This window comes from Aotus nancymaae, unplaced genomic scaffold (assembly GCF_030222135.1).
Source record: "Aotus nancymaae isolate 86718 unplaced genomic scaffold, 86718_ANA_hifiasm-v0.15.2.pri h1tg000064l_1, whole genome shotgun sequence".
Taxonomy (NCBI): domain Eukaryota; kingdom Metazoa; phylum Chordata; class Mammalia; order Primates; family Aotidae; genus Aotus; species Aotus nancymaae.
This window is the reverse complement of record NW_026988479.1, coordinates 7229437-7256252: the sequence shown is the minus strand read 5'-3', so window position 1 is coordinate 7256252 and position 26816 is coordinate 7229437. Positions and strand designations below refer to the sequence as shown.

Genomic DNA, 26816 nt, shown 5'->3' with positions numbered 1-26816 from the left:
AGATCTGTTCACCCTGTAGCTTTCAGATTGGTTGCTTGGAGGAGGGAACCGCACCCTGGCGTTGACCTTTCACATTCAGTTAGCAGACTGAATGAGTGTCCTGAGTGGGGATATGGGGCAGAAGGGAATTATTCCCTAGGACTCCATCCTTACCTCATCTTCTCCTTGGGCACCTTCCCCAGGTGAGCCCAGCCATTTCCATTACTTGAGGTGGATGACATCCAAATCTGTGTTTCCTGCCAAGGCTTGTCTCTTGAGCTTCTAACCGGTGTAGGCAGATGCCTGTGGGACATCTCTACTTGGATGTTCCATGGACTTTTTGAACTTCATGTGTCCTGAACTGAAATCCTCATCTCTTTATGAACACTTTACCTTCCCTCTCACCCCTTTATCTCAGCAAAAAGGACCTCCATCCTCGGGCTGCCTAAGCCAGAATCCTAAGGCCCATGGATTCTACCTCTTTCTCTCATGTCTTCTGTACTTACCCCCTCACTCCAGCCTCACGCCCCTTTTTTCTCAATTTGATGATCAAAATACCATTCCAACTTGTCTCCTACCTCCAGCTCACTGCCTAAGACCACCTTCCATATGGTCTTAAGCACACATTTGTTCACATGAGTTCCTGATTACTGTGCTTAATTTCCAAGGCTAAACCCAGCTCCTCCTGTGTGGTTTTTGGGGTCCTGCATGACCCCATTTTCTTGGCTTCCTTGCTCATTGTATGCAGCTTTCCCTATCACTTAGCTCTTTTGTCTCACTCCCTCTGTAGGAATACCTTTACCCATGTCAGCTAGGCTACTCCATATCTGATTGCCTGTCAGCACTCAGTTCAGCTGTCACTCTCCCAAGTGCTCTCCAGGGAGCAGACATTCGAATTGGCTTCTGGGGAGGATGCTGAGTGCTGGGGAGCCATTCTTAGCATTATTGGCATCTGGGAGACATGTTGATAACAGCTACTGGTCATTAGCCTCCTGGGGAATCATAGGAGACATCTTCATATGTCATCTCATTGAATTCTTGGCACAAACTCTTTAAAATTGATGGTGTTATATTTATTTAGAGAAAAGGGGACTGAGACTTAGAGAGGTGTAGTAACTTGTCCATGGTCACACAGCTGGTGGCGCCCTAGTGAGGCCAACACAGATCTAGCTTAGTCCAGCTCCAGAGCCCCAGCTCAGTCAGCTGTGCTACACTGGCCCATCATTGCAGGTTCCTGGGTCTGCAGAGCCAGAGGAGACCTGTGGAGAGGGACAAGGGGCTCCAGGAGCCCCCTAATCCCTGGCCTACCTATGGACTCCATCTTGTGTTTATTCTCCCTAACTTCCTATTCCACGTTACTGGTTCCTGAGCCACCAGGGTGAGCAGACCCTGATCTTTGAAGCATTTAGCCTACTGTATAGGGGTTTTATTCCAGGCAGAAAGAGCCTTCTCTGATTTCTTTTGTGTCAGTTTTGCCCAGGTTGCTGTTAATGGGGCAGTGGGGAGTCTTCCTTGCTTTCCAGGGAGAGTCACATCCCCTACTTCCAATCCATGGGATCTGCTGTCTCATTATTCTACGAGGAACCACACACAGTCTTTCCCATCTTGAGCCCACCCAAAATCCTGCATCTCCCTATAGCTGCTTCTTCATATTGGCTTGAAACTATCTTCATGGTCACTTTCCAGCACTTCCTCTACAGCAGATGACCTTTGGGTCACAAGACCCACTGAGCTGATACTCAGCAAGGTCCCTGCCACTTAACAGCCAAAGCTGGCACTGCAACCTTGGCTCTTGGCCTCCCTTGGTGTCTCTCATACTGCTCCCACTCCCTCTGTTTCTCCTATCTTTAGTTATTTCTCAGGGTTATTCAGTGTTCTTTCTGGGTAGATGCTCCCTGGAGCTCTGGCCTCAGCTGTCTTCTCCATTCTTTCCTCAGAGTTCCCGCAAGTGATTTTCCTCACCTATGGCTTGGTTGCCACCTGAATTTATGTTTTATATTTTCGACTAATTTTTCCATCCTTCAGACTCATATGGCAAGCTACCCATCAGACATCTTCTTCTCTGTGGGCCACAGGACCTTCCCACTGTCCTCAGCAATGCTTCCTAGTGGATTTCTGGGGCTCCGCCTTAAAAAGGTCCCTTCCTACTTGGGAGACAGGGAGTCTGAGGCTTGGAGGTTGGCTGTGAACCCCAGTCTGGGGCAGAGCCATCTGTCTGTGTTCACTGTGTCAGTGGCCCTTTAGGGTGTGCGGTCTAAATGTCTGATGGAGTTCTGCTTGGTAATGACCCCCATCTAGTGGCCCAGGTTTTCCTTGAAGCAGGAATCTCCTTCCCTAACCCAGAGGCTCTTTGGAGCCTGACTATTTACCTCTCCTGCTGTAGGAACCAAGTACCAGGCAATGCTGAGTGTAGATGACTGCTTTGGGATGGGCCGCTCAGCCTATAATGAAGGGGACTATTATCATACGGTGATGTGGATGGAGCAGGTGCTAAAGCAGCTTGATGCTGGGGAGGAGGCCACCACAACCAAGTCCCAGGTGCTGGACTACCTCAGCTATGCTGTCTTCCAGTTGGGTGACCTGCACCGTGCCCTGGAACTCACCCGTCGCCTCGTCTCCCTTGGTAAGGAGATTCTAAGGTAAGGTAAGATGGGAATGGAGAGAGGCAGAGGGACTGCACTGTGCTGGCCACTACCTGACCCCTCTCCTGGGACTGAGTCAGTTTACCCTGTCATTTGGCCAGTGACTAATGCCTTAGTGACTTTAGGACCAGTCCAGCATCTTACTGGCTCCTTACCCACCTCAATCCTGGCTTTAGCTTTGCCCAGTCACTGACAGATACTGTCAGGCCTGTGGCACTTGTGTTCCTTTTTGATAAGGACTCCGTGTCATGCAGGACTATGCAGGGTGGAAGCTTTACTGCATCAGGAGCAGCTCAAAAGTCAAGTTGTGCTTCAAGATTGCTACAGTGCCAAACAGTGGCAGTGCTATTAGAGGCCTGAGGTCTAATATAGGACTTATATGGCATTGATACTTGTGTGTCTTGTGCTGTTGGACTGAAGAAGGCCAAAAGCGCAGTGCCTTTAAAACTCATCTGCCTCTTTTTTTTGAGGGGGAGTCTCACTCTGTCATCCAGGCTGGAGTGGCATCTTGGCTCGCTGGAACCTCTACCTCCTGGGTTCACGAGGTTCTCCTGCCTCAGCCTCCCGAGTAGCTGGGATTACAGAGGCTCATGCTACTATGCCTGACTAATTTTTGTTGTTTTTTTTTTTCAGTAGAGATGGAGTTTCACCATGTTGGTCAGGCTGGTCTCGAACTCCTGACCTCAAGTGGTCCACCTGCCTTGGCTCCCCAAAGTTCTGGGATTACAGGTGTAAGCCACTGCACCCGGCCTCTGTTGCTTTTTCAGCTATGACCAGCATACTCTGGTTAGATGCTGTGGAAGGTAGAGTGAACCTCCATGCAAGTGAGCTGCTGGGAGAAAAACCGCTTACAGAATAATTTCTCTAAGTGACCTAACAGATGTTTGTGGTTTCCTTTTCTTTCTTGTTCCTTGCTTTTTCTAGACCCAAGCCATGAACGAGCTGGAGGGAATCTGCGGTACTTTGAGCAGTTATTGGAGGAAGAAAGAGAAAAAATGTTATCAAATCAGACAGAAGCTGAGCTAGCAACCCCAGAAGGCATCTATGAGAGGCCTGTGGACTACCTGCCTGAGAGGGATGTTTACGAGAGCCTCTGTCGTGGGGAGGGTGTCAAACTGGTGAGATGTGTGTCGGGGGGGTTCAGGGTGCCAAAGCTGTGTACCTGGACTCTGGCTCTGGGCACACAGCTTTAGGGAAAGTGTTCTTCATTTCGTAGGTACTTTTCTTAGTATCTCCCCCAGTTTTTCACGGCATATCCTGAGTCTGACGTGGGTATTCTCTGAGGTGTAGGAAAGGAGTTTATCTCCTCTCAGGCCCCAGGTAGAACGTTGCTCCTCCAAGTTACCACTGAGCTTGCCTCCTTACCCCAACGTGTCCTACCTTTGCTTGACTCACTGTTGTGAAGAAAATGATGCGTGGGTGTACCTCAGGCCCCAAGGGTAGTCCTAAGTGGAGAGTAAGTCTCTGTGGTAAAGGTACCAGCATGTACTTGAGCTTGGTATTGAGGCTTCCAGAGCCCTGGGATCCTAGTGCTTCCCGAGGAGGCCCAGGTGTGACAGGCTCTTGGCCTTTTCCATGTCCTATCTGCATGGCTTCCACTGGCTCCACCACCAAGAAAGGTTTCTCCCCTGTCCCAGCCCTTCAGACCTACTCAAGTCTTCATGAAAAGGGGCAGGAATTACTCTCTGCCATGGAACTTGTGGATGTGAGGTGATCTTGGGAGAGAAGAAAAATTGCGTGATTTGTGGGGTATCATTTCATGCCAGTCAAGCTGAAGGGGCTTTTGTTTTCTCTTTCCTTTTTTCTTTCTTCCTTCCCTTCTTTTTCCTGTTTTCTCTCTTTCTTTCATTTCTTTCTTTTTATCATCCTGTTGCCCAGGCTGGAGTGCAGTGGTATAATCATAGCTCAGTGCAGCTTTGACATCCTAGGCTCCAGCAATCCTCCTGCCTCAGCCTCCTGAGTAGCTAGGACTACAGGTGTGCGCCATCATGCCTGGCTAATTTTCTTTGGGACGGGGGTCTATGTCGTCTAGGCTGTTCTCAAACTCAAGGTCTCAAGCTATCCTTTCGCCTCCCAGAGTTCTGGGATTACAGGCATGAGCCACCGTGCATGCCCACCTGCTGGGACTTTTGTTTTCTTCTGTAGTGGGGTGGGATGGAGCAGTTGCTGGCCATGAGGTGAGACCAGTGTCTGCAGACAGCCAGACTGGGACTGAGGATTAGGACTCACTCAGCTAAGGGCCTGTTACTCTGCTCTCCAGACACCCCGGAGGCAGAAGAGGCTTTTCTGTAGGTACCACCATGGCAACAGGGCTCCACAGCTGCTCATCGCCCCTTTCAAAGAGGAGGACGAGTGGGACAGCCCGCACATCGTGAGGTACTATGATGTCATGTCTGATGAGGAAATCGAGAGGATTAAGGAGATCGCAAAACCTAAAGTAGGTATCACTATAGGTCCTTCTTGGGGCACTGAAGAGGGCAGGTCATTTCTCTTATCCCTAGCACTATGGATGGTTTGTTTGCTCACCTAGGCACCCTTTATCGATATCTAGCATGGGCTATCGTGGGGATACAGAGATGCTTCAGACTCAGCCTGACCTTGTGAGTTCATGGTCCAGTGGTGAAGAAGAACAGGGTAACCAATGTAGACAGCCAAGTGCTATAATAGACAGTCACACTGGGAACTGGGCAGGTCCACACTGGTGTGTCAGTTCACCTGGTTGGGAGACTGGTGTGTGGGTGAGTTTTTAGGAAATATTCCATAGGGTGCTATGAAGCTGGGTCCTGTGGAGCTCCTGATTAGGACGGTAAATGAGATGAATGACTTGGAGGAGAATGTACATCTTTATGATATTGAGTCTCTCATCCAAGGGCATGACGGTGTCTCCGTTTGTTTATATCTTTTAAAGTTTTCTTCATATAAGCCTTGCACATTTCTTAAGTTTATTCCTAGGTAGTTTCTTTGTTACTGTTAATTTACTTTATTTCTTCATCATTATTTTTTAACTGGTTACATTATTATGTTAGTTTATTATATGCCAAACTGTTGATTTTAGAGATACATTTCATAGTAAGAGCTAATGTTTACTGAATTCTTAACTGTGACAGGAACTTCTGGGTGCTTAACATATATATTAACTGTTATGTCACAGTTACGAACAGCTGCTTATAACGATGTCACTGTCTCTGTTTTACCTGTAAAGAAACAGACTCGTACAGGTTGCGGCTCATGGTTGAATTTACTTACTCCTTTTTTGGTTTTTAGCTGATTCTCTTGGGTTGCCTGGATAGTATTAACTCCTGGAAATAAGGAACATGGTGTTTTCTCCTAATACTTTTTCCTTTGTTTTTATAGTCTTATTGAATTGCCCAGAACTTGTAGAGCTTAATTATATACAGTAGGCATCCTTATCTCATTCCTGAATTTCCTGGAAATTGCTATGGTATTTTACTGCTAAGTATGCAGTTGGCTGTTGGTTTTGTATATATGTCATGTTTTAAAATTATTATTCCGCTTCTAGTTCATTAAAGATTTGTTCCCATTTGACATCTTTCAAAGAGACATACTTGCTGCCATATCTATCCCATCACTGATGATTGGGAGGGAGGATTTAGCTAGATTCTCTGTTGCTCTGCTCGTAATAGAATTGTAGTGGCCACGGTGGCCAGGAGGCCTGATGCTCATGGAGAGACCTGAAATAAGTTCCTATCCTGGCCCCCGGATTCATCTTGGAACAACCTTGGCCTGAGGTACTAGGATATCTAGGGCTTAGAGGCAGTGGTTGGCATCATCGATGTGGCTGAGGGAAGGTGCTAGCCAGATATATGGAGAATGGGGACTAGGACTCCCCTTTCTACTCCCTGGGTCAGCTCCAGAGTCCTCCAGAAAAGAAAACTACTTTCCTGGTTGTGCCAGGGTTTCCTGAGAGACTGCTTACCTGTTCTTCAGTTTCAGACCTGAGAACATTTCTGTGTGCATGTGTGTGCATATGTGTACACGTGTGTGGCTGGGCAAGGGGTAATGTTAGGAAAACTTATATTTGAATAGAAACCATGTGAAGAGCCAAACAAGGTTGGCAAATATATTTGGCTCTTCTCATGGCTTCTATTCAAAGATAAGCTGACCCCTCCTTTCCGGAGACTGTGAGGGACAGATGCTAGTCTGGCTTTGAAGTAGAGCCAATGAGCTTAACTTGGCCTGTGGAGAATGCCTGGCAGCTGTCTGTGGGGCCTCTGGCCTGCTTTCAAAGTAGCCCTGTGTTTCCTCAGGGGCTCAGAGCCTCTTTGTGGGTGTCAGGCTAGTGCTGAGGCACAGATGTTTGGATGGGGTCTGGCTGTGGCTACAGTTTTCAGAGAGGGACTTGCATGAGTTGGAGCTCAGGAAGGGCCTTGAGTAGGAGCTTGGGAGCTGTCTGTTCTGCTTGCACTGGCCATCTTACCAGATCATGCTGCAGCAGCACAGTGTCTAGGATGGTCTGTCTCACCCCCTTACTAGCCTTCTGGTCCATCTACTCCTCTCTATCCCTTTTGCCACCCCCTGGCCCAGGCTATCATCATCTCTTGCCCTGACCTCTGCCATGGCCTCCTAGCCTCCTAGTCCCCACTCTGGCCCCTCCTTAGTCAACTCTCCATGAGGTATTCACAGTGATCCATTTTGCGTTCAAATTTTGAGTGTCCCTCCCCTGCATAAAGCCTTCCCCATTTCTCGTGGGCCACAAGGTTGCATCTAGTCCCTAGCTCCTGCTTGTCTCTTCGGCCTATTCTGTCTTACTACTTCCCGGAACCTTTAATCCACACTTAACTGCCACACCCGTTTTCATTCCCAGGCCTCTGCATTGCTGTTCCTTCCCTGTTCCTGCAATTACCTCTACTTGGATAACTCATGTTAACCCTTCAGGCCTCAGCTAGGTCGTCTCCTCCCCTAGGAAGCTTTTCTTGACACTATAGTCTGAGCTTCCACAGGATATTAAGTTCACCTATGCTGTGCTGCAGTTACCTGGCTGGTTTTCTGCTTTCCCAACTTGACTGAGTTGTAAGAGCACAGGGGCCATGTCTCAGTTACCCAGTACAGTGCTAGGCACAAAGTAGGCTCTTATCAATATTTATCGAAATCAAGAGGAAGTGTGTTGGGGTGGGAGTACCTGGGCCTGTGGCCCCACCACTGTGAGGTCATTAGGACAGTCTACAGCTGAAGCACGTGGGCCTTTGCCATGTTGGCTGGCTCTGGGCAGGGAATCCTTCTTGGAGTTTTACTAAGCCTGTCTGTAGTGGCTGGGGGAGACGAAGTAGGTGAGGGGAGTGTGTGTGTAGTGTGTATATGTGTGAGTGGGTGGCTTCTAAACAGTGGTTCACTTATTTTAACTTATAGAATCTTTTCCTGGTTTTATCATCTGACTTGTAAGGATCCCAAGGTAGTGAAAACTGTGCCATCTGTCTTTACTTCTTGAGGCTGTGGGAGCCCAGTGTGAGGTAGTGCAGCAGGAGAGTACTTCTTGGCAGACGAGGGCACTGAGGTTCAGAAAGATAGTGGAATTTGACCAAGTTGAGACAAGTACACAAGGCAGAGGCTCAGGGATAGTGGCACAGTCTGAATATGGTAGGAGTAGCTAAGCTCAGGCTGTGCTCAGGCAGGGGTGGTTCGTGGGCCTGGCAAGGAAAGGGGCTAGCCAGGCAGATGCGTGGATGGACAAAGCAGGCATAATTCTGCAGTCAGCGTAGATCTGGAGAGGAGAAGGGATGAGCAGTGTGATGGAGCAGGGCAGTAGCCAGGATCTGATTGCAGATTGGGAATGTGGAGGCCTCAGACTCTTGCCCTCACCTGGCCTGGAGGATCTTGGGGCCTTGGCTAGAGCCATTGCCTGCAAAGCTTCCTCCACTAGCGTGGCAGCAAATCTGGTCCCAGTGCTCTCTGGGAATATATTCAAGGCAACAACAAAAAAATCAAATCTTCCCTCTCTTCCTGCCTTCTAGCTTGCACGAGCCACTGTTCGTGATCCCAAGACAGGAGTCCTCACTGTCGCCAGCTACCGGGTTTCCAAAAGGTAAGCAAAGTTTCCAAAAGGTAAGCAAAGAATAGGGGTGGGTAGTTGCTCAAGCCCCAACTTCAGGACTTCGCAGTGCCTCCCCTAGGGATGGGTGGCTTGCCTTTTTCTGCCTGTTGGCACCTCCTCACCCCTTGCAAGAGGCACCCTGTACTGCCTGTTAGTGCTGGCCCTGGCTCTGGGCACAGAGTGCAGGACCTTGTGTAAGCCTGCCCTTCCATTTTCTTTTCTCTGCTCTTTTCTTTTGGCCAAGCTCCTGGCTAGAGGAAGATGATGACCCTGTTGTGGCCCGAGTAAATCGTCGGATGCAGCACATCACAGGGTTAACAGTAAAGACTGCAGAATTATTACAGGTACAGTTAGTCCCTGGGACTGTAGGAGTTGGGAAGTGGTGGTATTTCTGGCTAGATGGTCTCATAAGGTGTATAGAACTGTGCTAAAAGAGGCCCAGCTGTATGACTACTGCCTGATGCTGTGAATATGGAATGATCTCATTTTAGGAAACCAGAATTAATCATGCCTGCTGGCTTTCAACAATTAGTGTTCAACAAATATCAGTTGAGCATCTGCTGTGTGTCCAAGTGTGCTGGAAGCTAGGGTTCAGTGGTGGTTATGGCAGGCTCATTTATGTCTTCTTGACAGCAGAAGCTCAAATGCTGAATGGTCTCAAGGACATCTCTAAGAGAGCTAAAAATGCCTTCAGAGGTCATGGTTCTGTGTCATAATCAAATACATTTGAAGGTCAAAGTGTTCTGTGTGTTTTCTCCTGCTGAACCATAGCTGAAGTCACTCCAAAAGCAGTGGCAGGGGAGTTCCCATGAGGGACTGCCCAAGATGGGGTCGGTTATGAATCCCAAGAAAGAGGCACTAAACCCCTGGGTCTTCAGTCCACAGCATTTATTAGGGAACTTGCAGAGTGGGCTACAGCAATCCTCAAAATGGGCAGCAAGAGACAAGGGTTGTTTTACTTATGTATTTCCACAGCAAGGGGGTCAGAGTATGGAGTTTTTATAAAGGTTTAGGGAATTTGGCTCAGGGCTGGGGCTAGTTTCTTTCAGTATTTCGGGCAACACCCTAAACACCTTCATCAGTGCCTGGGAATGTTCAAGACTCCAGCTTGGGTTCCAACCTGCAGGGAAAAACCTGTAGCTGGCTGGGTCACAGAGCTGTCAAGGCACTCTGATTTTTAGTCAGGACAAAGAAAGAAAGGCAGGGGTAGGTCTGGGGGACCTTACACTGTGATATGTAGGTAGAAGTGAGAGGCCTGGGCTGGTTAAGCTGGTACAGGTGGAGTGTTCTTGTCCAAGTACTCCCACTGGGACCCTGGATTCCTGCCTTTATTCGAAGGTGATTACGAAGAAACATGGCAGCACCCTGCTGAAAGGTTTTGGGTAAAGCTCCTTAATAAAGTATCCTCTTGGGTATTGAGTTGAAATCAGCACTGGCCGTGTTCCACTTATGAATGTTGGGACTTCAGTGTTCTGTTATAAAATTGATGACCTGAGACACTGTCAGAGAAGTTTCACTGGCATTTCTAGAGGCCCCTGGGTCTCTCTGTTTGGCCAAAGTTTCTGTATACTTAAAGATAGCAGCCTTTACCTTTAGGATTGGCATTAGGGTCTGATCTACCATAGATTTCATGAGAATATTGACTGAAGATCATTTGGAAAAGATTTTCTAAACTTTTTTGCCTGGACACACCCAAGCAAATCAGCCTTTTTGTTGTTGTTTCTATGTAGCTGCATCAGCAATTGGAAAAAATCAATTTTGAAGGTCATCTTTATGGATTTGTGTGAAGTCTACCAGAGTTTTAAAAGACGTACTGATTATCTTGCAAATTGTTTTTTTTATCTTGCAAATTGTATTGTGAAAATTTAATATTTTTTTTCAGTTCAGCTCAACTTAGTGTTTTGTAATTTTTAAATAAGTTCTGCAGATAAACACATCTATGGAGGACTTCTGCTACATCTCCCACTTGCCACGTATGTGTATGAGCACCACCATTTCAAGAGGGATAGGAGCTCTTGATGCACTTGATGAGTCCCTGTTGGCATTGTCCTGATTCATATCTTCTTGGAGCAGGTTTTTTTTTTTTTTTTTTTTTTTTTTAAAACATCTGCCACTGCTTTCTCTGTGTCAGAGCCGGTCTTCAGGACTTTCATGGCTCTGATCAAAGACAACAGTCTGCTTGACTGATTTCATACCCTGGACCAAGAGCTAAGTAGACAAGGACCTGTGGCTCTGTTGTTTTCCTGGCTCGCTGTGCAGCTACACTCACTGTAGCACTGTCTTACACTCACCTCTGGAAGATAGCAGTTTCTTAGCTATGGACTGACTTCTCTGCTACAATTCTGACTTTATCTTATCTGGCCTCTCATTGTGTTGTAGCTCAATTGACTGGGGCCTGAATGCCAGACCTCTTGGTAGAGCGGGTATTATGATTAAGGTTCTTCTGGAAGATTCAGAAAATAGCTGCCAAGTGGCTGACATGACATTTTTGTTTGCATTCTTCTCCTAGGAACTGTCTTGTTACTTCCTTTGCTAGTCAGTGGTGTTGATCCTTCCTGGTCTGGGGAACAGGAACCTGGATTTCAGCATCTATTCCTAAGTGCTTACTCCACATGAAATGCTTATGGTATGATAAATGCCTGGGCACCAGCAACAGCCCTCACACCAGGTCCTTTTGGGAATGCTGCAGGCCTCTGGAAAGGAGCTGGTTCTTCTTTCTGTTGACGTTCTTTCAGCTCTAGCTGACATGTTTCCTGTAGATCATTTGCAGGAAAAAGGTAATTGAGACTTTCTGGTGAATTGGATGAGGGTTTATCTGATAGAAAGAAAGAGATGCTGTACCTCTATGATTCTCTAAGATTGAAGACTTCAGCTGCATGATGTCTCAGCCTCACCAGAAAAGTGATTTCTGACCTGTTTAACATTGCCTTCACTCTGGCCTCAGCATCATAAATACCCATGTCTTTCAAATAACTGACTCCACTCTTAAAATAGTAAGTCTAAAGATTTAAATGAATACCTCCTGACATGAATCAGTCTTGATGTACAGTTGCTTGTTATTAAAGGTGTGAGCCTGGTAACTTGAGTATGCCTGGATAGGGAATCTTACCGCTGCAAATCTAGACGGCCCCATGCATTTTGTACTTATTTGGGAACTGTATTAAAGAATATAGGTACAGTGGCTTCAGAACCATGATCAAATATAATTCTCCAAACCTAAAAGAGGCAACTTTTTTCACTGCCTGGGATCTGAAAGTTTAAGCAATCCATTTAACAAGTGGAAATATTGGAAAACGCAGTCATACTCTGCAGTGCCAGCAACAAGCAGTAATTGAATTTTCCTGAGTGTACCGAGACAGCAGTCACAGTCATGTTGAAAATTGTCTTCAAGGCCAGGTGTCCTGGCTTACATCTATAACTCAGTACTTTGGAAGGCCAAGGGAGGAGAATTGCTCAAAGCCAGGAGTTTGAGACCAGTCTGGGCAACATAGTGAGACTCTGTTTGTACCTCCATGGCCCCCCAAAAAAAGGGAGAGAGAAAAAAATTTTCTTCAAGTTCTTGACTACAGAAAAAGTTATGCTTTCTCAGCTGCTCTGGCACTTCCCTCCTTAGATGCATCTCCAGCTTTAGGGCCACCTGCTGAACCAGGCTTCCTTGCGCTGTTGACAGGATTTCCAGGTATTTTTGGTGCAGGAATCTTGAAGGCTGAAGCAGTGGATGACAGCATGTTTTTATCCATGCTTTGTATCAAAATTTTTATTTTTGTAGACACTGAAAATGATACTGCCAAAATTTTGCGCTCCAACAAGAGAATTTCCTCTCTTATAAAGTCCACGGTCCCTTTCTTTCCTGCATTTCTTTTTTTGTGTGTATGTGAGGCAGGATCTCACTCTGTTGCCCAGGCTGGAGTGCAGTGGTACAGCCATAGCTCAATGCAACCTTGAACTCTTGGGCTCAACCGATCCTCCTGCCTCAGCTTCCTGAGTAGCTGGGACTACAGGTGCATGCCACTGTGCCCAGCTAATTTTTTCATTAGTAGAGACAGAGTCTTGCTATGTTGCCCAGGCTGGTCTCAAACTTCTGGGCTCAGGCAGTCCTCCCACTTCAGCCTTCCAAAGTACTGGGATTACAGGCATGAGCCACCACATCTGGCTTCTGTTCCACATTTCTATAGATCTCTGTTATTGCTAGTTTTGTAGCATTTCTCACGTGACTGTTGGGATTGCAGAAAAGGATATACAAAAAATACCAACTTTCTGAGAATTTATGGTCTAGCCCCAGAGGTTTTAAAGTTTTCGTGAGACACACTAACCAACTGTTCCCAAATGGACATTGGTGGTGATGCTCGATCCATCAGCTTCCGTATTAGATTCTGTGCTTCATCTTTAATCTTGTCTCTCATTCTGTCTACTGAAGCTCAGACAATAATTGAGATTTAGGACTTCTCATTGTGCTGATAAGCTGTCCACAAAGGCATTTACAATTTCTAATCCAATTAATGTCACCTGTTAGTTGCTCAGATGTTACTTCAGGTCAGGGTCACACTGGGGGTGCTGATGTAGTACAGTAATTCTTGACTGCCCAGCAGCTGGCCACCCGTGTTGGGCTGTTTCACTTGGGTGCAGAGCACTCCATGCAGTAGACCACTGTGGGAGTCTGCCCCACTCAGTCTGACCAGAAATAGCAGAGGTGGCAGGAACAGTGTCAGTTGCTGAGTACCTCCAAAACTAGTGTTTAAAAAAGAAAATCCTTGTCTTAAATTTGTTACTGACTTTCTTCTGGATTACTTTCTTAATATATCCCAAAAAAACCAGGCCCAGGCCAGGGCCTGCCTCAAGAAGTGCTCCCTTTGCTGCAGTCTGAGCATCCATGAAGGGGCTGGAGCTTCTCCACAGTGATCATATGCAGTTCATCCATCTTGTTTTGTTTGGGAAGCCACATTTGTGTTGTAACCTTACTCCTAGACAGAACTGTAGACTTGTTTGCGATGTTTGCTCTGCTTGTGCTGGCCGGGCATGGTTGTCTTCCACCTTAGAGAAGCTGCTTTTGGTAGTTCTGGTTGTTTTCAGGCCTGGGAAGATGGTATCCCTCGAGTGATGGGCTGCTACAGAGCTGTTCATGCTGCTTACAAGGTCTAATGCTGTTATTTCCTACCAGGTTGCAAATTATGGAGTAGGAGGACAATATGAACCGCACTTCGACTTCTCTAGGGTAAGGCCTAAATCACGGGTGCTTTCAAAGGGCCCTGCTCTAGCTGATTTGAGAAGGGTGGAGCTTGTAGGAGCATTTCAGACTCCACATCAGTACCTCCACCCCTTGTCCTCCCTTCACCTCTGCATCATCAGGGGAAACTGTTACGGGTGAATCCCAAGTCTGGAACCAAGGGTCCTGCAGAACCCAGTGGAGCCTGGCTGTCTCCCCTATAGATGTGTGGACAGTTTGTCCCCTGCCCTAACCCTGTCACCCTTTGCCCTGATTCTAAAGCAGAGAGCCTCACTAGGTCTTTGTGAAAACCATTTTTGCCCCTTTTCCTCTTCCCTGCCAACCCCATGCCCTAGCCAGAGTTTCCTTTGCAGCCTTGGCAAATGTTCCTGGCTGATTTATGGAACACACACACTTATTACCATCCCCTGACCCTTTTGGCCCTAGTCTTGTGGGTGGTGGATGAAGCCTGTTGTAAACTTGGGTGAAAGTTGTTGTCTGTTGCAGCGACCTTTTGACAGCGGCCTCAAAACAGAGGGGAATAGGTTAGCGACGTTTCTTAACTACGTAAGTATTGGGTCCAGGCCCACCTGTTCATTCTCACTTAATTTTATAGAATGATGAGCGAGATGCTTTCAAGCATTTAGGGACGGGGAATCGTGTGGCCACTTTCTTAAACTACGTGAGTATGATGTGTGCTGATGGGCCCAAAGGGGACCCTGGGTCCAGAGGGCTGCCTTATATCCCACTCCCATCAAGGCTGATATCATCTGCTATTAAGTAATGGCCAGGTCCTTCTGGCTATCAGCACCCTTCTTGGCTGGAATAGGGAGAGTTGGCCTCTGTTTCTATTCATTTTCCCTACTGCCCTTACCAGGCCTTTAACATTCCTGGCTCCTATTTTGTTTCCCCAATGTTTATTTTGTTTCCCCAATGTTTAAAATTGTGATAAAATAGACATAACTTAAAGCTTACCATCTTAACCTTTTTAAATGTATGGTTCAGTGGTATTAGATGCATTCATAGTGTGCGAGCATCACCACTCTTCATTTCCATCTATTTTCGTCTTCTAAAACTGAAACTCTACCCATTAAGTAATAATTCCAGATTCTCCTCCACCAGCTCCTGGCAGCCACCATTCTGCTTTCTGTCTCTATGATTTTGATTGCTTAAATAAGTGGAATGAAAGTATTAATACTTGTCTTTTTGTGTGACTGGTGCATAATGTCCTCAAGGTTTATACATGCTGTAGCATATTCTGGCTTCTTTTTTTTTTGAGATGGAGTCTTGCTCTGTCACCCTGGTTGGAGTGCAGCGGTATGATCTCAGCTCACTGCAACCTTGGCTTCTCAGGTTCAAGCGATTCTCTTACCTCAGCCTCCCAGGCAGCTGGTATTACAGGCACTAGCCACCACGCCTGGCTAATTTTTGTATTTTTAGTAGAAATATGGTTTCACCATGTTGGCCAGGCTGGTCTCAAACTCCTGACCTCAGGTGATCCACCTGCCTCGGACTCCCAAAGTGCTGGGATTACAGGTGTGAGCCACTGCGCTGGGCCATTCTGGCTCATTTTTTGATTGGCTCAGTGCTAGTTTGGGCTTTTGGGTTGGGTGCCTTGAAGGGTTCCCTCCTTGGCAGCAGAGTGAAGAGATAGCCTTAGCTCTCCCTAGATGAGAGCCGCCTTTGTTTTCTCTAAGGCTTAGTGGCCTAATTCCTGCCTCTTGCCTCTGTTCCATCCATAGGTTGTAGGGTTTACCTTTCACATGAGAGCCAGTTCTAAAGAGGCATAGAGTCAGTAAAGTAAGAGAGACAGAAGCCTGCGTCCATTTTTTTCTTTTATGTTTTTATTGTGTGGTTATTACATGCTAGGGATTGTGCTGTGTACATGCTGGTGAGCAGGACGTGTGTGGTCTCTCTTGTGGTGCTTGAGGTCCAACATGAGAGACTTATTTTAAACATCAGAGGGATTCTTCATCTTTTTTTTTTTTTGACACAGTTTCCCTCTATTGCCCAGACTGGGGTGCTGTGGCATGATCTCAGCTCACTGCATCCTCAGCCTCCCAGGTTCAAGCATTTCTCCTGCCTTAGCCTCCCATATAACTGGGATTACAGGGGTGCACCACCATGCCTAGCTGAATTTTTGTATTTTTAGTAGAGATGAGGTTTCACCACATTGGCCAGACTGGTCTCAAACTTCTGACCTCAAGTGATCCATCTGCCTTCACCTCCCAAAGTGCTGGGATTACAGGCATGAGCCACCTTGCTCAGCCTAAACATCAGAGAGATTATTATGTAGTTACGGAGATAGGTGCTGTGAACCCCAGGCTTCGGGTTCAGTGGAGGCCTCCCTTGGGAAGTAACACATCAGTTGAGACTTAAAAGTTGAGTGGAAATTAGCTGCTAGAATGTGGTTTCTGGCAGAAGAGAGAGTGTATGTAGTCCTATAAGAGAAAAGGGGCTTGGGATGCTAGAAATTTTATAGAAAAAGGCTGGCGTGTCTGGAGAGAGGCTAGTTAGACTGACAGGGCCTTGGGGTTCTAGAAAAAAATCTTGGTTTGATTCCCCAGGGCTGTGAGAAGCCATCAGAGCTTTTTATCTTATTCATTTACCATATGTCTATCAAATGCCCTTCAGTGAGTCTGGTATGTATCCTGTGGAAATATTTTTTAGCTCCAATTTTTATTGCATTAGGGACAAAAAACTTAAAGTAAGAGAGCCAGATGGGAAAGTAGTAGTGCTTTGGGCATGAGTCAAGGCACGCTCTGTGGGCATGAGTGCAGCTTTGCTAGTGTGGAACTTGTGTTCAAGGTAGCTTAAGGCCTTACCATGGGAGAAAGCAGGGCCTCTAGAGACACAGTGCCCCACCTTCCCACTCAGGTGGCCCTGGGGAGGGTGGTTACTCTGAGAAGATGAAGGTCTGACTGGAGCAGCAAACTACTAGAGCCAAATAAAAAGTGCTGCAGTGGGGGCCGCACACAGTGTTGGAAACAGTAGTGAGCTCCTGGTCAGGGCACTTTGCTGAGTACAGTGGCTTAGGCAAGGCCAAAGCTAGATGGGGATTCAAGGGGTAGGGGTCAGAACAGGCATTTTCTGAGTGCAGACTCAGATTATTTTCATCCAAGGACAGCCTGGATGTGAATCTCCTGTGGGCCTCAACTCTTGAGCACTCATGACATGGAGACTGTTCTCATAAATCTCACTGATTAGCCACAGGAAGAGCCTTTCTTAGCTGAACGGCTGGCCACAGAGCAGACTATGAGCAGTGTCACTCATGCTCAGAGGAGGGTGATCTGTACACCTCATCGTGTCCTTTGTGGCATAGTTGCTCTAAGAGCCTTGGGTAGGAGGGCCAAGCTCTATGTCTTATATTTCCAGATGAGTGATGTAGAAGCTGGTGGTGCCACCGTCTTCCCTGATCTGGGGGCTGCAATTTGGCCTAAGAAGGTAAGTTCTGATTCTTGTGGATCAGAGGTTGAAGCAAGGCTCAGACTTTACTTTGTCCGTGTCCCCCAGAACCATTACCTGGCCTGCCTGATGGCTACTGTGATGTGCCCTAGCCCACGTGGACTCTGACCTTGTAGCCCCAGCTTCTTCCTGGGGAGAAGGGACAGGGAGGGAAGCCCTTTCAGGGGCAGATGAGTTCCCAGACTTCTACCCCAGAAAGGTAGAAGGTTGGAGAAACCACCAATTCTGTGTCTATTGCTGGAGTCCCAGAACCCTGTCCCCCATCCATGGGAAAATGAGGGTGTTTCTGCTCCGGGTGGGGCTTCTGTGATGCTTGTAGTCAGGTCCCTGAGCACAGTCTCTAAAGATGTGTTCTGATAGGCCATCTGTTTCTCAGGGTACAGCTGTATTCTGGTACAACCTCTTGCGGAGTGGGGAAGGTGACTACCGAACAAGACATGCTGCCTGCCCTGTGCTTGTGGGCTGCAAGTGGGGTGAGTGTCTTAAGGGGTGGTGTTGGTGTTGGTGGCCTCAGCTTGGGCTTTGCTTATTGGCCTTAGATTCTGATCTGTGAGACAACTGCTGCCAAATGTGCCACGACTGTCTCCTTCTTAGGGTTTTTTTCTGCTAACCATTGCTACCATCCAGCCATGTAATGTCCATGCAGTAGTAAATGCCAAGGCAGCTGGTTGGGAACATTCAGAAATACACAGAGAGCTGAAGAAGTCCTGAGGAAGAACAGCTGCATAAGCACCATAGGCCCAGGACCCTCTGACAAGGCTTCTGAGGGAACAGAGTGGAGAGCTGAAAGCAGTAAGGGGAAAGAGTATCTCAGGCAAGCAAGGATGGAGGCACAGGCTAAAACCTGCATATGGGTGTGGGGGCTGGCTCCCTTGTCACTTGAAGAAAGAGAGGCCTGTGGCACAGGGTCCGGGAGATGAGGCCGGAGGCTGGGACCAGACTGCAGAGGCTCAAGCTTGAGCCTTATCCTGGAAGCAGTTGTGGTGAGCCTCAGAGAGGCTTGAACCAGTATGTGACAGGAAGTGTTTGTAAGGAGATGAGTGTGTAGCCTCCTTGGAGAGTTTTGAAGATAGTGATAGGTTTGCAGAAAATTAAGCAAATCAAAAAGAAAACAAGGCAGTTGCTGAATTCAGGGGAAAAAAGTTGTACAAGAAAGGAAATGTAAGTATAATCTACTAGATGCCTCAGGTGTAACACTTACATGATATAATTATGTACACACTGAGTATTACTTAAAACTTTTGATTTACCTGTACTGGAAAGATGGGAGGGGATAAGTATGTGTTTTAGAGGTAGGATAAAATAATTCAAAAGTTGAAAGTCAAGGAATAGAACTGTAAGCATATTACCTAGAAAAATGAGGTTAAATATCAGAAGAAACAGCTAGAGGAGTTTAATGTTCCCTGGGAGCGGGGATTAGGGATGGGAAGGAGAGGCTTAGGAGATTGCTGTTTATCATTATAAGCCTTGTAGACAATTTTATTTTTTTCAATGAAGTACATGTATTACTTTATATTTTAAAAGCTCTGTGACTTCAGTAGTGCATTGAAACCAAATTTTTATTCATTATGAGAGAGTTTATGAGGAATGGAATCGTGGTTCCTGGGTGTTTGAAGATATGGCGTGAGACTGGCAGCAGCTCTGCTGCTCTTGTGCCCATGGCATACAGACTGGATCTGCTGGCCCACAGCTCCTGAGGCTAACGTCCAAGCTCTCTGCAATGCTGACAGGCTCCTTCATCCTCACACCCTACCTCTCAGTTTCCACCTGTCACCTCCCAGTAATATCAGGCTTCTTGAGTCCTCAACACATGTCGGGTGGCTCCTGCCTTGATTACTTTCTCATCCTGTTGTCACTCCTGGGACCTTGTTGGTGAGAGAACCATCTGGGTGTGTCCATCTTCCCAGGATAACTTCTATTTAGCTTTATATTCTAGTCCAGGATTTCCTCTTCCCTCTAAGAGCAAGAAGCATGTGTGCAGGTTGCCATGGGAATAGAACCAAAGGGCATTGAAGGGCATGGACATCAAAGGGCATGGTTATATGCCTTTAGGCGCTATTCCCGTGGCAACCTGCACACATGTATCTTGTCTCACTGGCAGAATTTCATACAATTACCTATTTACATGTGTCTTCCTCACCAATTCATCAGCAAATTGAGACCTGAGACCATGTCTTGTCTTATTTGTGTCTGATTCCAGAGCACAGTGCAGGGTCATCATGAAGGAGTCATTCATTCAGTTTACTAAACTGACCAATAGGATTATAACATACTTGCTTTCTGTTCACAGTCTCCAATAAGTGGTTCCATGAACGAGGACAGGAGTTCTTGAGGCCTTGTGGATCAACAGAAGTTGACTGACATCCTTTTCTGTCCTTCACCTTCCTGGTCCTGCAGCCCATGTCATCTTCAAGTTCAACGTGACAGATACCTTTATATGTTCCAGTTTCTATAGGCTGGTTTTTGGAGAAATGAATGTTTGTCTGGAGCAGAGGGAGACCATACTAGGGCAAATCCTATGTGACTGAAGTCCCAGCCCTTCCGTTCAGCCTATGCCATCCCTGGCCCCAAGGCTGGGATCAAAGTGGCTGCAGCAGAGTTAGCTGTCTAGCGCCTAGCAAGGTGCCTTTGTACCTCAGGTGTTTTAGGTGTGAGATGTTTCAATGAACCAAAGTTCTGATACCTTGTTTACATGTTTGTTTTTATGGCATTTCTATCTATTGTGGCTTTAACCAAAAAATAAAATGTCCCTGCCAGAAGCCTTAAAGAGACTTACTTGGAGTATTTTTAAGACTGGAAGCTTTTTACCAGGTTCATCGTTTACTATGCATCACCCCCATGCAGGAATAGTCTGGATAATGAATGCTTTAATATCAGAAAAGCATCTTGGGTCTTGGGTTTCAGACCTGGTTTCAACACTTGTGTCTCCTCTAAGCATCAGTGTCCTTTTCTGGAAAGTAGGGTAAATAGTTTCTCTTCGTCTTCCAGAGAACATAGCACATGTGTTCATGATTGTGATGCTGTTGTATAATTGATTTTTAAATTTTGAGATAAGAATTGTTTATGATACATAGATGTATACTTTAAAAAATATGAAAGTGAGCAGGAGCACCTGTGTCAACACCAACCAAGTGAGAGAAGAGAACGTTTTCAAGTCAGTACCTCAGGAGCCCCTTGGGAACCCCTCCTAGATCACATCTCTTTCACTGCCCCCAGCACTTTGGAGATAACCATTGTCTAGTGATGTGTGGTAGTCGTTCCTTTGCTTGCCTTTATAGTTTTACCACCTATGATTAGATCCCTAAATCAGTAGTTGTTCTGTTTTCCCTGATTTTGAACTTTTACTAATAGAATCAGAATATGTATTTTTGAGTATGTGACTTCTTTTGTTCAACATTGTTTTTAAGATTCATCCATGTTGCTGTGTATCTGTAGTTTGTTTTAATTTTAATTTTAATTTTTTTTTTTTATTGCATTTCAGGTTTTGGGGTACATGTGAATAACATGCAAGATTGTTGCATAGGTGCATATGTGGCAGTGTGATTTGCTGCCTTCCTCCCCTTCACCTATATGTGGCATTTCTCCCCATGCTATCTCTCCCCAACTCCCCACCCCCCGCTGTCCCCCCAACTCCCCCGCAACAGACCCCAGTGTATAGTGCTCCCCTCCCTGTGTCCATGTGTTCTCATTGTTCAACACCCGTCTGTGAGTGAGAACATGCGATGTTTGATTTTGTGTTCTTGTGTCAGTTTGCTGAGAATGATGGTTTCCAGGTTCATCCATGTCCCTACAAAGGATGCGAACTCATCGTTTTTGATGGCTGCATAATATTCCATGGTGTATATGTGCCACATTTTTCCTGTCCAGTCTATCATCGATGGGCATTTGGGTTGGTTCCAGGTCTTTGCTATTGTAAACTGTGCTGCAATGAACATTCGTGTGCATGTGTCCTTATAGTAGAACAATTTATAATCCTTTGGATATATACCCAGTAATGGGATTGCTGGTTCAAATGGAATTTCTATTTCTAGGTCCTTGAGGAATCGCCACACTGTCTTCCACAATGGTTGAACTAATTTACACTCCCACCAGCAGTGTAAAAGTGTTCCTATTTCTCCACATCCTCTCCAGCATCTGTTGTCTTCAGATTTTTTAATGATTGCTGTTCTAACTGGCGTGAGATGGTATCTCAATGTAGTTTTGATTTGCATTTCTCTAATGACCAGTGATGATGAGCATTTTTTCATATGCTTGTTGGCCTCATGTATGTCTTCTTTTGTAAAGTATCTGTTCATATCCTTCACCCATTTTTGAATGGGCTTGTTTGTTTTTTTCTTGTAAATCTGTTTTAGTTCGTTGTAAATTCTGGATATCAGCCCTTTGTCAGATGGGTAGGCTGCAAAAATTTTTTCCCATTCTGTTGGTTGCCGATTCACTCTATTGACTGTTTCTTTCGCCGTGCAGAAGCTGTGGAGTTTGATTACGTCCCATTTGTCTATTTTGGCTTTTGTTGCCAATGCTTTTGGTGTTTTGGTCATGAAGTCCTTGCCTACGCCTATGTCCTGAATGGTTTTGCCTAGGTTTTCTTCTAGGGTTTTTATGGTGTTAGGTCTTACGTTTAAGTCTTTAATCCATCTGGAGTTAATTTTAGTGTAAGGTGTCAGGAAGGGGTCCAGTTTCTGTTTTCTGCATGTGGCTAGCCAGTTTTCCCAACACCACTTATTAAACAGGGAATCCTTTCCCCATTGCTTGTTTTTATCAGGTTTGTCAAAGGTCGGATGGTTGTAGATATGTTGTGTTGCCTCTGACGCCTCTGTTCTGTTCCATTGGTCTATATCTGTTTTGGTACCAGTACCATGCTGTTTGGATTACTGTAGCCTTGTAGGATAGTTTGATGTCTGGTAGTGTGATGCCTCCCACTTTGTTCTTTTTGCTTAGAGTTGACTTGGCTATGCGGGCTCTCCTTTGGTTCCATATGAAGTTTAAGGTGGTTTTTTCCAGTTCTGTGAAGAAGGTCATTGGTAGCTTGATGGGGATAGCGTTGAATCTGTAAATTACTTTGGGCAGTATGGCCATTTTCACGATATTGATTCTTCCTAACCATGAACATGGAATGTTTCTCCATCTGTTTGTGTCCTCTCTTATTTCGTTGAGCAGTGGTTTGTAGTTCTCCTTGAAGAGGTCCTTTACGTTCCTTGTTAGTTGTATTCCTAGGTATTTTATTCTCTTTGTAGCAATTGTGAATGGCAGTTCATTCTTGATTTGGCTCTCTTTAAGTCTGTTATTGGTGTATAGGAATGCTTGTGATTTTTGCACATTGATTTTGTATCCTGAGACTTTGCTGAAGTTGCTTATCAGTTTCAGGAGATTTTGGGCTGAGATGATGGGGTCTTCTAGATATACAATCATGTCATCTGCAAATAGAGACAATTTGACTTCCTCCTTTCCTAATTGAATACCCTTTATTTCTTTTTCTTGCCTGATTGCTCTGGCTAGAACTTCCAGTACTATATTGAATAGGAGTGGTGAGAGAGGGCATCCTTGTCTAGTGCCAGATTTCAAAGGGAATGCTTCCAGTTTTTTCCCATTCAGTATGATATTGGCTGTTAGTTTGTTGTAAATAGCTTTTATTATTTTGAGATACGTTCCGTCGATACCTAGTTTATTGAGGGTTTTTAGCATAAAGGGCTGTTGGATTTTGTCGAAGGCCTTCTCTGCATCAATTGAGATAATCATGTGGTTTTTGTCTTTGGTTCTGTTTATGTGGTGAATTACATTTATAGACTTGCGTATATTGAACCAGCCTTGCATCCCCGGGATGAATCCTACTTGATCATGGTGGATAAGCTTTTTGATATGCTGTTGTAATCGGCTTGCCAGTATTTTATTGAAGATTTTTGCATCTATGTTCATCATGGATATTGGCCTGTAGTTTTCTTTTCTTGTTGAGTCTCTGCCGGGTTTTGGTATCAGGATGATGTTGGTCTCATAAAATGATTTGGGAAGGATTCCCTCTTTTTGGATTATTTGGAATAGTTTCAGAAGGAATGGTACCAGTTCTTCTTTGTATGTCTGGTAGAATTCGGCTGTGAACCCATCTGGACCTGGGCTTTTTTTGGGTGGTAGGCTCTTAATTGCTGCCTCGACTTCAGACCTTGTTATTGGTGTATTCAGGGTTTCGACTTCTTCCTGGTTTAGGCTTGGGAGGAGGCAACTGTCCAGGAATTTATCCATTTCTTCCCAGTTTTCTAGTTTATGTGCATAGAGTTGTTTGTAATAATCTCTGATGATGGTTTGAATTTCTGTGGAATCTGTGGTGATATCCCCTTTATCATTTTTTATTGCATCTATTTGGTTATTCTCTCTTTTCTTTTTTATTAGTCTGGCTAGTGGTCTGTCTATTTTGTTGATCTTTTCAAAAAACAGCTCCTGGATTTATTGATTTTTTGAAGGGTTTTTCGTGTCTCTATCTCCTTCAATTCTGCTTTGATCTTAGTTATTTCTTGTCTTCTGCTAGGTTTTGAGTTTTTTTGATCTTGCTCCTCTAGCTCTTTCAATTTTGATGATAGGGTGTCAATTTTAGATCTCTCCTTTCTTCTCATGTGTGCACTTATTGCTATATATTTTCCTCTAGAGACTGCTTTAAACGTGTCCCAGAGATTCTGGTATGTGGTGTCTTCATTCTCGTTGGTTTCGAAGAACATCTTTATTTCTGCCTTCATTTCAGTGTTTATCCAGTCAACATTCAGGAGAAAGTTGTTCATTTTCCATGAAGCTGTGCGGTTCTGGATTGGTTTCTGAATTCTGAGTTCTAACTTGATTGCACTGTGGTCTGAGAGACTGTTTGTTATGGTTTCCGTTCTTTTGCATTTGCTGAGGAGTGATTTACTTCCAATTATGTGGTCAATTTTAGAGTAGGTGTGATGTGGTGCTGAGAAGAATGTATATTCTGTGGATTTGGGGTGGAGAGGTCTGTAAATGTCTATTAGGTTTGCTTGTTCCAGGTCCGAGTTCAAGTCCTGGATATCCTTGTTAATTTTCTGTCTCATTGATCTGTCTAATATTGACAATGGTGTGTTGAAGTCTCCCACTATTATTGTGTGGGAGTCTAGGTCTCTTTGTAATTCTTTAAGAACTTGCCTTATGTATCTGGGTGCTCCTGTATTAGGTGCATATATATTTAGGATCGTTAGCTCTTCTTGTTGCATTGATCCTTTTACCATTATGTAATGTCCTTCTTTGTCTCTTTTGATCTTTGTTGCTTTAAAGTCTATTTTATCAGAGTTGAGAATTGCAACTCCTGCTTTTTTTTTGCTCTCCATTTGCTTGGTAAATCTTCCTCCATCCCTTTATTTTGAGCCTTTGCGTATCCTTGCATGTGAGATGGGTTTCCTGGATATAGCACACTGATGGGTTTTGGCTTTTTATCCAATTTGCCAGTCTGTGTCTTTTGACTGGGGCATTTAGTCCATTTATGTTTAGGGTTAATATTGTTATGTGTGAATTTGATCCTGCCATTTTGGTGCTAGCTGGCTGTTTTGCCCATTGGTTGATGCAGATTCTTCATTGTGTTGATGCTCTTTACCATTTCATGTGTTTTTGGAGTGGCTGGTACTGGTTGTTCTTTACTATGTGCAGTGCCTCTTTCAGGAGCTCTTGTAAAGCTGGTCTGGTGGTGATCAAATCTCTGAGTACTTGCTTGTTCACAAAGGACTTTATTTTTCCTTCACTTATGAAGCTTAGTTTGGCTGGATATGAAATTCTGGGTTGAAAGTTCTTTTCTTTAAGGATGTTGAATATCGGTCCCCCAGAAACCTTCTGGCTTGCAGGGTTTCTGCTGAGAGATCTGCTGTGAGTCTGATGGGCTTTCCTTTGTGGGTAACCCGACCTTTCTTTCTGGCTGCCCTTAGCATTTTCTCCTTCATTTCAACCCTGGTGAATCTGATGATTATGTGCCTTGGGGTTGCTCTTCTAGAGGAATATCTTTGTGGTGTTCTCTGTATTTCCTGGACTTGAATATTGGCCTGCCTTGCTAGGTTGGGGAAGTTTTCCTGGATAATATCCTGAAGAGTATTTTCCAGCTTGGATGCATTCTCTTCATCATCTTCAGGTACACCTATCAAACGTAGATTAGGTCTTTTCACATAGTCCCATATTTCTTGTTGACTTTGTTCATTCCTTTTTACCCTGTTTTCTCTAATCTTGCCTTCTCGTTTTATTTCATTGAGTTGATCTTCGACCTCTGATATCCTTTCTTCTGCTTGGTCAATTCGTCTGTTGAAACTTGTGCATGCTTCGCAAAGTTCTCGTGTTGTGTTTTTCAGTTCCATCAATTCACTCATATTCCTAAATTGTCCATTCTTGTTAGCATTTCGTCAAGTCTTTTTTCAAGGTTCTTAGTTTCTTTGCATTGGGTTAGAACTTGTTCTTTTAGCTCACAGAAGTTTCTTATTATCCACTTTCTGAAGGCTGATTCTGTCATTTCATCACAGTCATTCACCATCCAGTCTTGTTCCCTTGCTGGTGAGGAGTTGTGATCCCTTGTAGGAGAAGAGGTGTTCTGGTTTCAGGTGTTTTCATTCTTTTTGCGCTGATTTCTTCCCATCTTTGTGGATTTATCCACCTGTCGACTTTGTAGTTGTTGACTTTCTGATTTTGGTAAGTTTAAGTCTGCAGCAGCAGAACTCATAAACCCCCTTTTTTTATCCCCAGGTGTTCTGTCCCAGGGAGTTAGGGCTTTATGAGTTTCTGCTGTGCTGCTGCCATTTTCCCTGCAGCCTGCAGAGGCTTTGCTGAGCTGCCATGGGCTCCGCCCCACTGCCGTGTGAACTTCCCTGCAGTCCTGTTTATATGGGTGTAGTTAGAATTGCTTCCGCTATGTTGGCCCACCTCTGTAGTGACGGACTCTGCAATGGCGGGTTGCCTTGGCGATGGCAGGTTGCCCGGCAACTGCAGGCTGCCTCCGTAATGGCGGACGCCCCTCGTCCACAGAGCTGGACTGTCCTGTGTTCATTTGTGCTTGCCGTGAAAGTCTCAACCCAAAGCGTTTCCAATTGCTGTTTTTTTGTTTTTGTTTTTGTTTTTGTTTTTGTGGGGGTGGGACCAGCCGGGCCTGGTCACCTGGCTCCCTGCCTCAGAGCCTTTTGTTTTTTAGTTGAATGGTCGGCTCTTACCAGGTGAGCTGGTCACCTGTTGAATAGGCACCGGGATCTGTGTGATTTCCTGTGTGGCGACCCACTGCGCCGGCTGAAACCGCGGCTCTGAGATTCGTGGCACTTTTTTGCCCGGGAATCGCCTGGCCTGGCTCCCTGCTTCAGCTCCCCTTGCTGGCTAAAAGGGGACACAGTCTCGTTTCCTCTGCACTGGGAGCCACTGCGCCGGCTGAAACCGCGGCTCTGAGATTCATGGCGCTTTTTTCCACGGGAATCTCCCAGCCTGGCTCCCCATTTCAGCTCCCCTTGCTGGCTAAGAGGGGACT

The 26816-nt window shown here is 45.5% G+C and overlaps 1 protein-coding gene across 6 annotated transcripts in view; it reads left to right on the top strand.

Moving 5' to 3' along the window:
- P4HA2 (prolyl 4-hydroxylase subunit alpha 2) overlaps window positions 1–20687 on the top strand; it is a 35121-nt gene extending 14434 nt beyond the window's left edge. For 4 of the 6 annotated variants that reach the window (XM_064366296.1, XM_064366297.1, XM_064366298.1 and 1 more), the window contains 10 exons: window positions 2363–2602; window positions 3546–3739; window positions 4882–5058; window positions 8591–8661; window positions 8915–9014; window positions 13829–13882; window positions 14490–14555; window positions 17249–17317; window positions 17715–17811; window positions 19629–20687. In XM_064366296.1, coding sequence (XP_064222366.1) covers window positions 2363–2602; window positions 3546–3739; window positions 4882–5058; window positions 8591–8661; window positions 8915–9014; window positions 13829–13882; window positions 14490–14555; window positions 17249–17317; window positions 17715–17811; window positions 19629–19699 — 1139 coding nt within the window. In that variant the 3' untranslated portion in view covers window positions 19700–20687. Of the gene's footprint in view, window positions 1–2362; window positions 2603–3545; window positions 3740–4881; window positions 5059–8590; window positions 8662–8914; window positions 9015–13828; window positions 13883–14380; window positions 14441–14489; window positions 14556–17248; window positions 17318–17714; window positions 17812–19628 lie in introns of all 6 variants that reach the window. The other 2 variants (XM_064366300.1, XM_021677499.2) reach the window with 1 other exon arrangement.
- The last annotated feature ends 6129 nt before the right edge of the window (window positions 20688–26816 follow it).